Below are 15048 nucleotides of genomic sequence, written 5' to 3'. Positions count from 1 at the left end.
GAGCAGATGAATAATGTAATTTGCAAGGGTACATACTTACTGCTAAAGTAGCAACTGGAAGAAAATAGGGATAAGTTTCTGCTTTGAGATCATGGTTGCATTTGTCTTGTAGTTTATAATTATTATTATTTATTATTATAGCGCCATTTATTCCATGGCGCTTTACATGTGAAAGAGGGGATACGTACAACAATTATTAACAGTACAAAACAGACAGGTACAGGAGGAGAGAGGACCCTGCCCGCGAGGGCTCACAGTCTACAGGGAATGGGTGATGGTACAATAGGTGAGGACAGAGCTGGTTGCGCAGTGGTCTACTGGACTGAGGGCTATTGTAGGTTGTAGGCTTGTTGGAAGAGGTGGGTCTTGAGGTTCCTCTTGAAGCTTTCCACGGTAGGGGAGAGTCTGATGTGCTGAGGTAGAGCGTTCCAGAGTATGGGGATGCACGGGAGAAATCTTGTACGCGATTGTGGGAAGATGAGATAAGAGAGGAGCAGAGAAGGAGATCTTGTGAGGATCTGAGGTTGCGTGCAGGTAGGTACCGGGAGACTAGGTCACAGATGTAGGGAGGAGACAAGTTGTGCATGGCTTTGTATGTCATGGTTAATGTTTTGAACTGGAGTCGTTGGGTGATGGGAAGCCAGTGAAGGGATTGGCAGAGTGGCGAGGCTGGGGAGTAGCGAGGGGAGAGGTGGAGTTTATAACTTTTAACCCATTCCTGCTTGCACTGTAATAGCAGGGTCAGGAGATAGAGAAAGGTGGGACCCAGCACCGATTCCAAGGGTAAAAACCAGAAACTTTATTTATCTTCTTAAAAATTCATCATAGTGCAGAAAGTTCCATGGGGTACGTCATTAGGTTGACGCGTTTCGGACAAAAAAACAGGTAAAAACAGTCCTTAATCATAAGCGTTGTAATAGCAGGCCATGGTTCACAGGTCAGTCCTGTAAAACTCCAATACAAATAATCTGCGGTCAATAATAACTGCAGCACCTAAAGACTTTAACAGGGGAAGAGGGTCGCCTCTGTCAGCTCATCCGTGCCCCCGCTGTGGCATTCAGAAACCTAACATGGCCTAAGAAATGATATGTCATTATAGAGACTATTGAAACCCCCTCCCACGCACCCCAAAAAAAAGAATAAATAACCCCTTATTACATGCTACAGACACTTATGATCTCATAAAATCTACGACACCCAGGTTATTGACATCTAGGAAAAATAGCAAGAGCGTAGAATCAGCCATCAGAGAGCGTGAATGATATCTCCTGCTGCAGGGCATGGGCAGAATTGGATTTGGGCAATGGTAGTAATCAATAAGGGCAAAACACAGTGAAGTGGCATCAATTTTACCAGCTAAACCCATCAAAGAAGCAAAGTGCATTACACAGAAAGGTCACCAGGGACATGTGAAGACTCCGCAGATGAAAGAGTGAATGATGAAGGCCACAGTGAGCACAATTATAGCATCGTGTGCAGAAAGCAATCTAATGAGAGGCAGCGCAGAGCGGCAGATGTAGCGTCTGGAGCCAGTTTCTGTACCCGCTGGGCGGCCGTGTTTTACATCGGTGTGCGTGGGTGGGATGATTTGCACAGCATTTCTTTGTTCTGGGTGATGGATGGATGAGGGAAGTCAATGTGTTTATTGCTTTGCGTATTTTCTGGAAATCCTTCTCCCCTGTCTGTGAATGCAGTGCGCCCATTGCACCATGTTTATATGGAGCTGCAGGGACTTTAAGGTCACTTTTCTTTTCCAAGCACTCTTTGAAGGACTAGGGCTGATAGATGACCAACATACGACAATGACATAGTTGATAACCGGCAACAATGGATTACATTAACGTTATAGCAAAACCATACCTTATTAGTGATCTTATTGCATATGTTACAGATAGGTGTTGCTTGCTTAGATGAGGCTTTACTTGTCAGGACGTTATCATCGCTTCCTCTGGCTCCTGATGCCTCTGGCTCTTTTACTTACGTGGCTGATTCTCACAAGGCAGGTAACAAAGGACTGCAAAATAATCCCTGATATGTGTACAAGCTCGTTTTTGTGACGCACCGATCGCTCCTTTCTGTAAGATAGAAGCCTGCTTTGAAATCTCAGAGGTCCGTTCTTAGGACTTCCATCTGTCTGGAGGTGAGATCTTCACCTATTTGCTGGTCAAGGTGTCTGTCACCCCCAAACCTCAAATTGGTCCATTTATACTTTGCTATAGGGATCTTTGCCCCTATAGAAATTATACTTGTTCTGTAATTTTTACTTTTACTTAAAAAAAAAAAAAGTTTTATTAGATATATAAATGGGGTCGCTTTGGTGCATCCTTGGTGTGGCCAAGAGCTCAGTGCATTGTCCCTCCCCCCCAAATCACCATTCTCCGCACCTCCTGTTATGTTGGTTGACAGAGCTCATTTTGGAGTGCTGTATGAATTGAATCCTCAGCTCTGCGCTCACTGACACTGGTGGAGCTGAGCACACTCAGTGTCAGTGTGTACATGCAGGATCATATACTACTGCTGATAGGAGAGCGATGAGAGAGCGCACGCACTGACTCTACATGAAGCCCAGTGAGTGTAGGCATACACTGTCAATGCACGCTATCAGCCGCTATTGTGTGATCCTGTCTGCGGCTGTCGCGGTATGAGATCGCCAATGCCCACACGGATTCTGCGTATGCTCTCGGCTCCTGCAGTGTTAGTGCGTCCTCCATCCTCCAAGAGCAACTTCTCCTACAATACAGGAGCAGTTTAATGTTGAACTATTCTGTTTCCAGCATGATGGAGAACATGTCACAAGGTAAAGAGAAGTGGCTCAATGAACAAAACATTGAAATTTTAGGTCCATGACCAGGAAACTCCCCAGATCTCATTCCCAGTGGGAACCTGTGGTCGATCTTCAAAAAGCAAGTGGAGGAAAAAAATCTAGAAATTGTGATAAACTACAAGCACTGATTAGAAAAGAACGAGTTTCTTTGTCGCTCCATTGGGAGACCCAGACAATTGGGTGTATAGCTTCTGCCTCCGGAGGCCACACAAAGTATTACACTCAAAAGTGTAACCCCTCCCCTCTGCCTATACACCCTCCCGTGCCTCACGGGCTCCTCAGTTTTATGCTTTGTGTAGAAGGAGGCACACATCCACTCACACATCTCCATTTTAGTCAGCAGCAGCTGCTGATTGTATCGGTTGGAAGAAAAGAGGGCCCCCACAGGGCCCCCGGCATGCTCCCTTCTCACCCCACTAAGTCGGCGGTGTTGTTAAGGTTGAGGTACCCATTGCGGGTACGACGGCCGGAGCCTCATGCCGTGTTTCCTTCTCCATCCCTGAGGGCTCTGGTAGAAGTGGGATCCGAAGCGGTCATCCAGGTTCTGGGACCGTGCTCCCTCCGCAGCCCCTGAGGGAATCTGCTGGACAGGAGCTTATCTATCTTCAGGGACAGGGCCCTGCATCCACGAGGTACTCTGTGTCCCCATGGGGACTGTGTATGGAGCGCCTGGTTCCCGGACGCCGCAACTGACTGCTGAATTGTGAAGACCGGGGACTACCGCGCCGACCGCGCCTGCTTGTCGGCCGCGGTATTAAATTTAGTCCCCGGCTTCATCGCGGCCTAGTGGCAAACTCCCGCCCCCGGGCTTGTCTATCAGAGATAGGGGCGGGACAGCCGACCTGACGTCGGATGTGAGGGCCATCCTGTGTGCTCCCTCCCCCCTCACTGATCACTGTGGGGACCCCAGATTCCCGCAACTTTTCCTGCGCCGCCCACCCCTCCCCTGAGAGCTCCGGCAGCCATCTTTAGGACATTCTGCCGGTGGAGAATCACACAGAACAGCTCTGCAGCTCTGGGAGACCAGGCAGGGAATCTGGAGCGCACACACCCCGCTTTTTAGCGGTCGGTAAGCCGCACCGGTCACTCGGTGTTGGTCCCCTTGGGTGCCGGTATAGATACGTATATATATACCTTTCTGTTCGGCCGGGCTGTATACCCTTTTTTCTGTATACCCTCAGTGATCACGCTCCTAGGACACAACAGCATGTCGGTCACAAGGAGCAAGGGCACTAAAGCACAGGGTTTTTTTGCGACATGTACCTCTTGTAGGGCCATGTTACCTGCGGGTTCCACCTACCCTCACTGTGAGCAATGCTCGTCCCCTGTTACGCTTGCTCAGCCGGAGCCTCGGTCACTAGTGGGCCCCTCGGCTCAGGCAGACCCCCCTGTTTCTACTGTCCAGGTGGCAGCGACAGAGTTTGCAGTTTTTGCTGACAAGCTCTCAGAGTCACTCTCACAATCCATGGCTCAGTCTATGGACAAATGGTCTGCCAAGTTGCTGGAAGCCCTGCAGTCCAGACCGGTCCTTACACAGGCCCCGGACCCGGTTAGATCGGCACCTCCAGGTCCCTCTGGGTACACCCCAGCAGGGGTGGGCCCTAGGTCTCACGTGGAGGACTCCTCCACGGACCACAGTCCCAGACCAGCTAAGCGGGCTCGCTTGGAATCTTCCCCGACTTCCTCACGCTGCTCGGGTTCCCAGCTTGCGGACTCTCTGGAGGACGAGGCGGAGGTCGCAGCTCAGGGCTCGGACCCTGATGTTGCTCTCAATCTTGATACACCTGAAGGGGACGCCTTAGTAAATGATCTTATCTCGTCCATCAATCAGGTGTTGGATTTATCTCCGCCGCCTCCACCTATAGAGGAGTCGGCCTCTCAGCAGGAGAAACACCAGTTTCGGTTTCCCAAACGTACACGGAGTGCATTTTTCGATCACTCTAACTTCAGAGATGCTGTCCAGAAGCCCAGAGCGGTTCCGGACAAACGCTTTACTAAGCGCCTTACTGACACACGTTACCCCTTGCCCGCTGACGTAGTTAAGGGTTGGGCTCAATGTCCTAAGGTAGATCCCCCAGTCTCCAGATTGGCGGCTAGATCCGTGGTTTTGGTTGCAGATGGCTCATCACTAAAAGATGCCACTGACAGGCAGATAGAACTCCTGGTGAAATCCATCTATGAGGCCACGGGAGCGTCTTTTGCCCCGGCTTTTGCAGCCGTGTGGGCACTCCAAGCTATCTCAGCTTGTCTGGCTGAGATTAATGCGGTCACACGTACGTCTGCTCCGCAAGTTGCATCTTTAACCTCTCAGGCGTCGGCGTTTTCTTCCTACGCCATGAATGCAGTCCTAGACTCTGCTAGCCGTACAGCGGTGGCATCCGCTAATTCTGTGGCAGTCCGCAGAGCCATGTGGCTGCGCGAATGGAAGGCAGACTCGGCTTCCAAGAGGTTCTTAACCGGTTTGCCGTTTTCTGGCGAGAGATTGTTTGGCGAAAGATTGGATAAGATTATTAAGGAATCCAAGGGAAAGGACTCCTCCTTGCCCCAGTCCAAACCTAAGAGACCTCAGCAACGAAAAATACAATCGAGGTTTCGGTCCTTTCGTCCCTCCGCCAAGCCACAGTCCTCTCCGTCCAATAGACAGGACAAAGACCAGAGGAACTCCTATGCGTGGCGGTCTAAGTCACGCCCCCCAAAAGACCGCCGGAGGCACTGCTTCCAAGACGGCCTCCTCATGACTCACGGCATCCCCGAACCGCATCCTCGGTCGGTGGCAGGCTCTCCCGCTTTCGCGACGCCTGGTGGCCACATGTTCAAGACCGATGGGTGAGAGACATCCTGTCTCACGGTTACAGGATAGAGTTCAGCTCTCGTCCTCCGACTCGTTTCTTCAGAACCTCCCCGCCCCCCGCGCGAGCAGACGCACTTTTTCAAGCAGTGGACGCTCTGAAAAAAGAAGGCGTCGTGACCCCCGTTCCCACTCAGGAACAGGGTCGCGGTTTTTACTCCAACTTATTCGTGGTACCAAAGAAAGACGGATCATTCCGTCCCGTTCTGGACCTCAAATTGCTCAACAAACACGTGAGCACCAGACGATTCCGGATGGAATCTCTCCGCTCGGTCATCGCCTCGATGTCACAAGGAGACTTCCTCGCATCGATCGACATCAAGGATGCCTATCTCCATGTGCCGATCGCACCAGAACATCAACGCTTTTTGCGTTTCGCCATAGGGGACGAACACCTTCAGTTCGTGGCATTGCCCTTCGGCCTGGCGACAGCCCCACGGGTTTTCACCAAAGTCATGGCATCCGTTGTGGCGGTCCTGCATTCTCAGGGGCACTCGGTGATTCCCTACTTGGACGATCTCCTAGTCAGGGCACCTTCTCGGGCGGCGTGTCAACACAGCCTTACCGTCGCTCTGGAGACCCTCCAGCAGTTCGGGTGGCTCATCAACTTCCCAAAATCCAAGTTGACACCGACCCAATCTCTGACCTATCTAGGGATGGAGTTTCATACACAGTCAGCGGTAGTCAAGCTACCACTAGACAAACAGCTGTCACTGCAGGCAGGGGTGCAATCTCTGATTCAGACTCAGTCTCACCCCTTGAGACGCCTCATGCACTTCCTGGGGAAGATGGTAGCAGCGATGGAGGCAGTGACCTTCGCGCAATTCCATCTGCGGCCACTCCAGTGGGACATTCTCCGCAAATGGGACAGGAGGTCGAACTCTCTCGACAGGAACGTCTCTCTTTCCCTTGCAACAAAGACGTCCCTTCAGTGGTGGCTTCTTCCCACTTCTCTATCACAGGGAAAATCCTTCCTGCCCCCAACCTGGGCTGTGGTCACCACGGACGCGAGCCTGTCAGGGTGGGGAGCGGTGTTCCTCCATCACAGGGCTCAGGGAACCTGGACTCCGATAGAGTCTTCCCTTCAGATCAATATCCTGGAGATAAGGGCAGTGTATCTGGCCCTACTGGCTTTCCAGCAGTTGCTGGAGGGCAGGCAGATCCGTATCCAGTCGGACAACGCCACTGCCGTCGCATACATCAACCACCAAGGCGGCACGCGGAGTCGTCAAGCCTTCCAAGAAGTCCGGCGAATTCTGCAGTGGGTGGAAGCTACAGCATCCACCATCTCCGCAGTTCACATACCGGGCGTAGAAAACTGGGAAGCAGATTTTCTCAGTCGTCAGGGCATGGATGCGGGGGAATGGTCCCTGCACCCAGAGGTGTTTCGAGAGATCTGTCGCCGCTGGGGAACGCCGGACGTCTATCTCATGGCGTCGCGGCACAACAACAAGGTCCCGGCCTTCATGGCACGATCTCAAGATCACAGAGCTCTGTCGGCGGACGCATTAGTCCAGGATTGGTCGCAGTTTCGACTGCCTTATGTATTTCCTCCTCTGGCAATGCTGCCCAGAGTACTACGCAAGATCAGGTCCGACTGCCGTCGCGCCATTCTCGTCGCTCCAGACTGGCCGAGGCGGTCATGGTACCCGGATCTGTGGCATCTCACGGTGGGTCAGCCGTGGGCGCTGCCAGACCGCCCAGACTTGCTGTCGCAAGGGCCGTTTTTCCATCTGAATTCTGCGGCCCTCAACCTGACTGTGTAGCCATTGAGTCCTGGCTCCTAGCGTCTTCAGGGCTGTCTCAGGATGTCATTGCCACTATGAGACGGCCAGGAAACCGACGTCTGCCAAGATCTATCACAGGACTTGGCGGATTTTCTTGTCCTGGTGTTCTGATAAAGGTTTTACTCCCTGGCCTTTTGCCTTACCCACTTTTCTTTCCTTCCTTCAATCCGGAATGTATAAGGGGTTGTCACTTAGTTCTCTCAAAGGGCAAGTATCGGCACTCTCAATATTCTTTCAAAAGCGCCTGGCCAAGCTTCCGCAGGTCCGCACGTTCCTGCAGGGAGTTTGCCACATAGTCCCACCTTACAAGCGCCCGCTTGAACCCTGGGACCTTAACAGGGTGCTAACGGCTCTTCAGAAACCGCCTTTTGAACCGCTGCGTGATATCTCCTTATCACGTCTTTCGCAGAAGGTGGCATTTCTAGTAGCAGTTACTTCATTCCGTAGAGTGTCGGAGCTTGCAGCACTGTCATGCAAAAGCCCCTTCCTGGTTTTTCACCAGGATAAGGTGGTTCTCCGTCCTGTTCCGGAATTTCTCCCTAAGGTGGTATCGCCTTTTCATCTCAATCAGGATATCACCTTACCTTCATTTTGCCCTAATCCAATTCACCGCTTTGAAAAGGATTTGCACTCATTAGATTTAGTGAGAGCACTCCGTTTCTACGTGTCTCGCACAGCGCCCCTGCGTTGTTCAGATGCACTTTTTGTCCTTGTGGCTGGTCAGCGTAAGGGTTCGCAAGCTTCTAGGTCAACCTTGGCTCGGTGGATCAAGGAACCGATTCTTGAAGCTTACCGTTCTTCGGGGCTTCCGATTCCTTCCGGGCTTAAAGCCCATTCTACCAGAGCCGTAGGGGCGTCCTGGGCATTGCGGCATCGGGCGACGGCTCAGCAGGTGTGTCAGGCAGCTACCTGGTCTAATTAATTAACACATTAGTCCCAACTTCAAATAAGAAGCATCACTCAATTTAGACAGCAACAACTTTGTCTCCAGATTTTAACTCAGGAGACACTAAGAGTGTATATATGCATATCAATAAATTCAATAAGCTTTTTTTAGGATAAAAACCCAAACTTTATTAAACAGTCAAAAATACAAATATTAAAATAAACAGGGAGACACACCATGTTGAAGGACGAATATAAGCCCCTATTCTATACACACATCAGAATTGTTCATCAGATATAAAGTCATGATCACTAATTTTTTATTTTATTAATATATCCAGTAATTTACTGTTGATAAAAGATCAATATTATTACCTAGGTACTAGTGCTTATACCACTACAATAAAATGCTAATCTTATTTCGGCTATATGCAATGCTCCAACAGAGATATTACCTAATTACGATAAGTGATCAAAAGCCATCATATACCTCAAAATAATTCCATTTGCCTGACAGCATAAAATGTCATAGCATGCACATAAACAGAGGCACAGATGGTAGCGCATCAAAGAGATTTTTTCATTATACCTATACAGACACTGCGTTATCACTGCGTCTAGATCAGGTGCACAAGATTCACCTATTGTATTTATTTAGACGCATGGATAAATCAGTTGTTATATATATCATTCCATTAGACTTATTTTCAAATCGGTGCACTATCATCGGTGCACTCGCACCATGTGCATCTATCGCCCTAATAATTGCAGAAGTATGTAAGGGTATTACAGAAAAAACTTATATCGCATCGTGGACGTGCATATTTGGATACTGGTACATATGTATATTTATAGATATTTTTTAAACATATTTAGTATATTAATTTATATTTTTATTATATCTTAATGTCCTCAGAGTCTTACAGGGTTTTAATAAATTAGAAAACATATGTCCAGTTGTAGTCACACAATTGCAGCCCACCTGCATATAGTTTATATTTCCAATGCACATCCACGTTGCTTGATCACTAGTAAATTTGTAACCTACATATAGTCTCAAACCTAGCCAATGCTACCATGAACAAAGCTAGCTGCTGTTGCATTCAATTAGAATATGCCGAATACATCGGTTCACAGTCAATAAACATACACATATATCTAGTGGTACAACTTAATTTCAACACATGTGCCTGTGGTGAAAGCCACACTTGTTAAATAGCAACGATGTGTAATTTATTGAGCACATATACCAAAAGGCAAACTGACATGATTTTATTTACCTGAGTGTGGGGCAGCCCGTCCTTCCACCTTTCAAAGTGACATTTTATGCTGTCAGGCAAATGGAATTATTTTGAGGTATATGATGGCTTTTGATCACTTATCGTAATTAGGTAATATCTCTGTTGGAGCATTGCATATAGCCGAAATAAGATTAGCATTTTATTGTAGTGGTATAAGCACTAGTACCTAGGTAATAATATTGATCTTTTATCAACAGTAAATTACTGGATATATTAATAAAATAAAAAATTAGTGATCATGACTTTATATCTGATGAACAATTCTGATGTGTGTATAGAATAGGGGCTTATATTCGTCCTTCAACATGGTGTGTCTCCCTGTTTATTTTAATATTTGTATTTTTGACTGTTTAATAAAGTTTGGGTTTTTATCCTAAAAAAAGCTTATTGAATTTATTGATATGCATATATACACTCTTAGTGTCTCCTGAGTTAAAATCTGGAGACAAAGTTGTTGCTAGCTACCTGGTCTAGTCTGCACACTTTCACAAAGCACTATCAAGTGCATGCCTATGCTTCGGCAGATGCCAGTCTAGGTAGGCAGGTCCTTCAGGCGGCGGTGGCCCACCTGTAGGAGGGAGTCGTGTCGGCTCTTGTTATCGAGGTATTCTTTTACCCACCCAGGGACTGCTTTTGGACGTCCTAATTGTCTGGGTCTCCCAATGGAGCGACAAAGAAGAAGGGAATTTTGTTTACTTACCGTAAATTCCTTTTCTTCTAGCTCCTATTGGGAGACCCAGCACCCGCCCCTGTTCCCTTCGGGCTGGTTGTTCTTTTGTGTACACATGTTGTTCATGTTCAATTGTTTCATGGTTTTCAGTTCTCCGAACATCCTTCGGATTGAATTTACCTTTAACCAATTTATAAGTTTCCTCCTTCCTGCTTTTGCACCAAAACTGAGGAGCCCGTGAGGCACGGGAGGGTGTATAGGCAGAGGGGAGGGGTTACACTTTTGAGTGTAATACTTTGTGTGGCCTCCGGAGGCAGAAGCTATACACCCAATTGTCTGGGTCTCCCAATAGGAGCTAGAAGAAAAGGAATTTACTGTAAGTAAACAAAATTCCCTTCTTTCATCAGTCAGGATTTGACCAGAAGCTGATATTTTTTATGTCAGGGTGTATATTAATGGTCAACACTGTAAATATTGAGTCTTTACATCAACTTCAAGTTCTTTCTAAAAACGTATTACATTCTTTTAATTGGACTTCAGCAATTATATAAATATCTGCCTAAAATGTCTAAAAACACCGAAGAGGCAAATTTTATGAAATCCAAAATTGGTGTCAGTCTCAAAACTTTTGGCTACGACCGTGTCAGTTTAGAGTTTTGGGGGTGCCAGACTTTCTTTAATGGCGGCGGGATAAATTACTGTAAAACATTGCAACAGTTAAAGGGAACTTGTCACCACTTTTTTGGCGTATAAGCTGTGGCCACCACCAGTGGGCTCTTATATACATTCATTCTAGCATGCTGTATATAAGAGCCCAAGCCGCTGTGTAGAACATAAAAAAAGACTTTATAATACTTACCTAACGGTCGCGCGGTTGGCCATATGGGCATCTCTGTTGTCCGGTGTCGGCGCCTCCTCTTTCGGCCATCTTCGTCCTCTTTTCTGAAGCCTGTGTGCATGACGCGTCTATGTCATACACACTCGCCGGTCCTGCGCAGGCGCACTACAATACTTTGATCTGCCCTACTCAGGGCAGATCAAAGTGCGCCTGCTCAGGACATGAATGCCGGCGAGTGTGTATGACAAGGAGAACAAAGATGGCCAACAGAGCACCGGACAACAGAGACGCCCATATGGCCAACCGCGCGACCGTTAGGTAAGTATTATAAAGTGTTTTTATGTTCTCACAGCGGCCTGGGCTCTTATATACAGCATGTTAGAATGCTACTGTATATACAGTGCTGGCCAAAAGTATTGGCACCCCTGCAATTCTGTAATAATAACTAAATCACACTTGCAGCCAGTTGACATGGATTAAAGTTGACTCAACCGCTGTCCTGTGTCCTTGTGTGTACCACATTGAGCATGGAGAAAAGAAAGGAGACCAAAGAACTGTCTGAGTACTTAAGAATCCAAATTGTGAGGAAGCATGAGCAATCTCAAGGCTACAAGTCCATCTCCAAAGACCTGAAAGTTCCTGTCTCTACGGTGCGCAGTGTCATCAAGAAGTTTAAAGCCCATGGCACTGTGGCTAACCTCCCTAGATATGGAAGGAAAAGAAAAATTGACGAGAGATTTCAACGCAAGATTGTGCGGATGGACTAACATCCAAACAAGTTCAAGCTGCCCTGCAGTCCGAGGGTACAACAGTGTCAACCCGTACTATCCGTGAGCGTCTGAATGAAAAGGGACTGTATGGTAGGATACCCAGGAAGACCCCACTTCTTACCCTGAGACATAAAAAAGCCAGGCTGGAGTTTGCCAAAACTTACCTGAGAAAGTCTAAAACGTTTTGGAAGAATGTTCTCTGGTCAGATGAGACAAAAGTAGAGCTTTTTGGGAAAAGCCATCAACATAGAGTTTACAGGAAAAAAAGAGAGGCATTCAAAGAAAAGAACACGGTCCCTACAGTCAAACATGGTGGAGGTTCCCTGATGTTTTGGGGTGGCTTTGCTGCCTCTGGCACTGGACTGCTTGACCGTGTGCATGGCATTATGAAGTCTGAAGACTACCAACAAATTTTGCAGCATAATGTAGGGCCCAGTTTGAGAAAGCTGGGTCTCCCTCAGAGGTCATGGGTCTTCCAGCAGGACAATGACCCAAAACACACTTCAAAAAGCACTAGAAAATGGTTAAATGGTTTGAGAGAAAGCACTGGAGACTACTAAAGTGGCCAGCAATGAGTCCAGACCTGAACGCTATGGACAGATTTCAAAATGGCAGTTTGGAGAAGGCCACCTTCAAATCTCAGGGACCTGGAGCAGTTTGTCAAAGAAGAATGGTCTAAAATTCCAGCAGAGCATTGTAAGAAACTCATTGATGCTTACCGGAAGCGGTTGTTCGCAGTTATTTTGGCTAAAGGTTGTGCAACCAAGTATTAGGGCGGCTTTGCACGTTGCAACATCGCACGTGCATTGTCGGTGGGGTCAAATCGAAAGTGACGCACATTCGGCGTCACTTTCGACATCGTAGTGTGTAAATCCTAGATGATATGATTACGAGCGCAAAAGCATCGTTATCGTATCATCGGTGTAGGCTCAGACTTTTTCATAATTACGCTGCCGCGACAGGTACGATGTTGTTCCTGCGGCAGCACACATCGCTGTGTGTGAAGCCGCAGGAGCGAGGAACATCACCTTACCTGCCGCCGGCGGCTATACGGAAGGAAGGAGGTGGGCGGGATGTTTACGTCCCGCTCATCTCTGCCCCTCCGATTTGATTGGCCGCCTGCCATGTGACGTCGCTCTGGCGTTGTACAACTCGCCCCCTTAGGAAGGAGGCGGGACGCCGGCCAGAGCGACGTTGCAGGACAGGTGAGTGCATGTGAAGCTGGCGTAGGGATAATGTTCGCTACGCCAGGAATCACAAGATATCGCTGCTGCGACGGGGGCGGGGACTATCGCGTGCGACATCGCAGCATCGGCTTGCGATGTCGCAACGTGCAAAGCCCGCCTTAGGCTAAGGGTGCCAATATTTTTGTCTGGCCCATTTTTGGAGTTTTGTGTGAAATGATCAATGATTTGATTTTTGTTTCATTCTCTTTTGTGTTTTTTCATTGCAAGCAAAATAAATGAAGAAAACAATATCAAAGAATTTGTGATTGCAATCATTTTCAAGAAGAAACTGAGCATTATCTGACAGAATTGCAGGGTTGCCAATACTTTTGACCAGCACTGTAAGAGCCCGGTGGTGGTGGCCGCAGCTTATACGCCAAAAATCTGGTGACAGGTTCCCTTTAACATTCAGTCGATTACTGCACTGAACTACACAGTAGCACAATTTCAGACACATCGCATGTGAGCCCAGCGTGACAATGTAGGATAGAAATGCCTCATTCTATAGACCCCAGTAGCCGCAGCCTCATTCCCCCACCTTTGTTTGTCATACATACTGTAGATGATAAGTTAGGTGCATAATTGTCAGGCACTTGACTAGTGAGCCGCACTTGTATTGACGGTTTGCTTGGGCTACCTATAAGAGCAGTCTGCTACAGAGCAATGGATGGAGTGAGGGTAGGTACCATTAGGAATAAGTAGTAACGTGGCTTCTGAATCTGTTCTTTTGCTCTATTGCAGTCAATTATATTCGAGGAGATTGACATAACGGATGCCAGTGTTGCAGAGTCAAGCACCAAAAACCTCAACAACAGTTTCACAGTAAGTGTCTCCTTCTTTAAAGCGTCACCATGTATCATATCAAACAAAAAGGGAAGCCGGCCAGCGTACTGTTTGTAGTCTTCTCCGGAGTATAGCACTTATAGCCACTCGGCGTTGGACCACAGGGCGAGCACTCCGCACATGGGAGCAGGAGAAAGGGGAAGAAAAAGGTTCAGCGACTCCGCAATCCTTAAGTATAAAATTCATCTATCCTTTGACCAAAATAAAGAGTAAAAACAGGAGTGTAACTGCACTCCGGAGTACTTCAAGGCATCATTTCATTGCACGGTCTGAAAAATTCATTTTTCTGACACCGCGATGAAATGACACCTTTAAATACTCCGGAGTGCAGTTACACTCCTGTTTTTACTCTTTGACCAAAATAAAGGATATATGAATTTTATACTTAAGGATTGCAGAGTCGCTGAACCTTTTTCTTCCCCTTTCTCCTGCTCCCATGTATCATGCCAGTACATGCGTATCGGTCCTAATATTTTAGGATAACATAACTTTTGAATGTCACCAACCTCTTGGACATCTTCTAGCTCTGATGTTTAGAGATGAGTGGACCCGCGGATGTTCGGGTTTGGCTGGACTTTAGTTATAGGTTCGTTTCAGGACCCAGACTCAACCTGAACTTGTTTCCAGACCCAGAACCCCATATAAGTCCACGGGGACCCGAACTAACGGGCTCGACTCCAGTAACGAGTATAATGGAAGTTCGGGTCTCTGCTAACATACAGCCAGCGATAAGCATTTCCAGTGGAGAGAGGGCAGGGGTTTTTTTTTTGGACACACAGCATCTGAAAATGTTGTTTGACCCCCAGTGAGAGCCATTCAGAGACCGCAAGCGGCTCTCACTGGGCCGAGCACTGAGCGTACCCGAGCACCCTGATGCTTGATCCATTGATTAGCATACGAACAGCACCCGAACTCAGACACAGACTTTTCTTTAAAATGCCATGGTCATGTTCGAGCCCGGACATCCAGTGTTCAGTACAAACCCCGACCTTTACAGTGTGGGTTTGCTCAGCTCTACTGATAATGAAGAGACTGCAGTCTGAATTTTGTACTTTG

At 47.8% G+C, this 15048-nt stretch overlaps 1 protein-coding gene across 2 annotated transcripts in view; it reads left to right on the top strand.

Moving 5' to 3' along the window:
• DGKD (diacylglycerol kinase delta) overlaps window positions 1-15048 on the top strand; it is a 180296-nt gene that overhangs the window by 52474 nt on the left and 112774 nt on the right. For both annotated transcript variants that reach the window (XM_075340845.1, XM_075340844.1), the window contains exon 3: window positions 13891-13971. In XM_075340845.1, coding sequence (XP_075196960.1) covers window positions 13891-13971 — 81 coding nt within the window. The remainder of the gene's footprint in view (window positions 1-13890; window positions 13972-15048) is intronic.

This window comes from Anomaloglossus baeobatrachus, chromosome 3, assembly GCF_048569485.1.
Source record: "Anomaloglossus baeobatrachus isolate aAnoBae1 chromosome 3, aAnoBae1.hap1, whole genome shotgun sequence".
Taxonomy (NCBI): Eukaryota; Metazoa; Chordata; class Amphibia; order Anura; family Aromobatidae; genus Anomaloglossus; species Anomaloglossus baeobatrachus.
The sequence above is the reverse complement of the archived record's forward strand: the minus strand, read 5'-3'. Positions and strand labels throughout refer to the sequence as shown.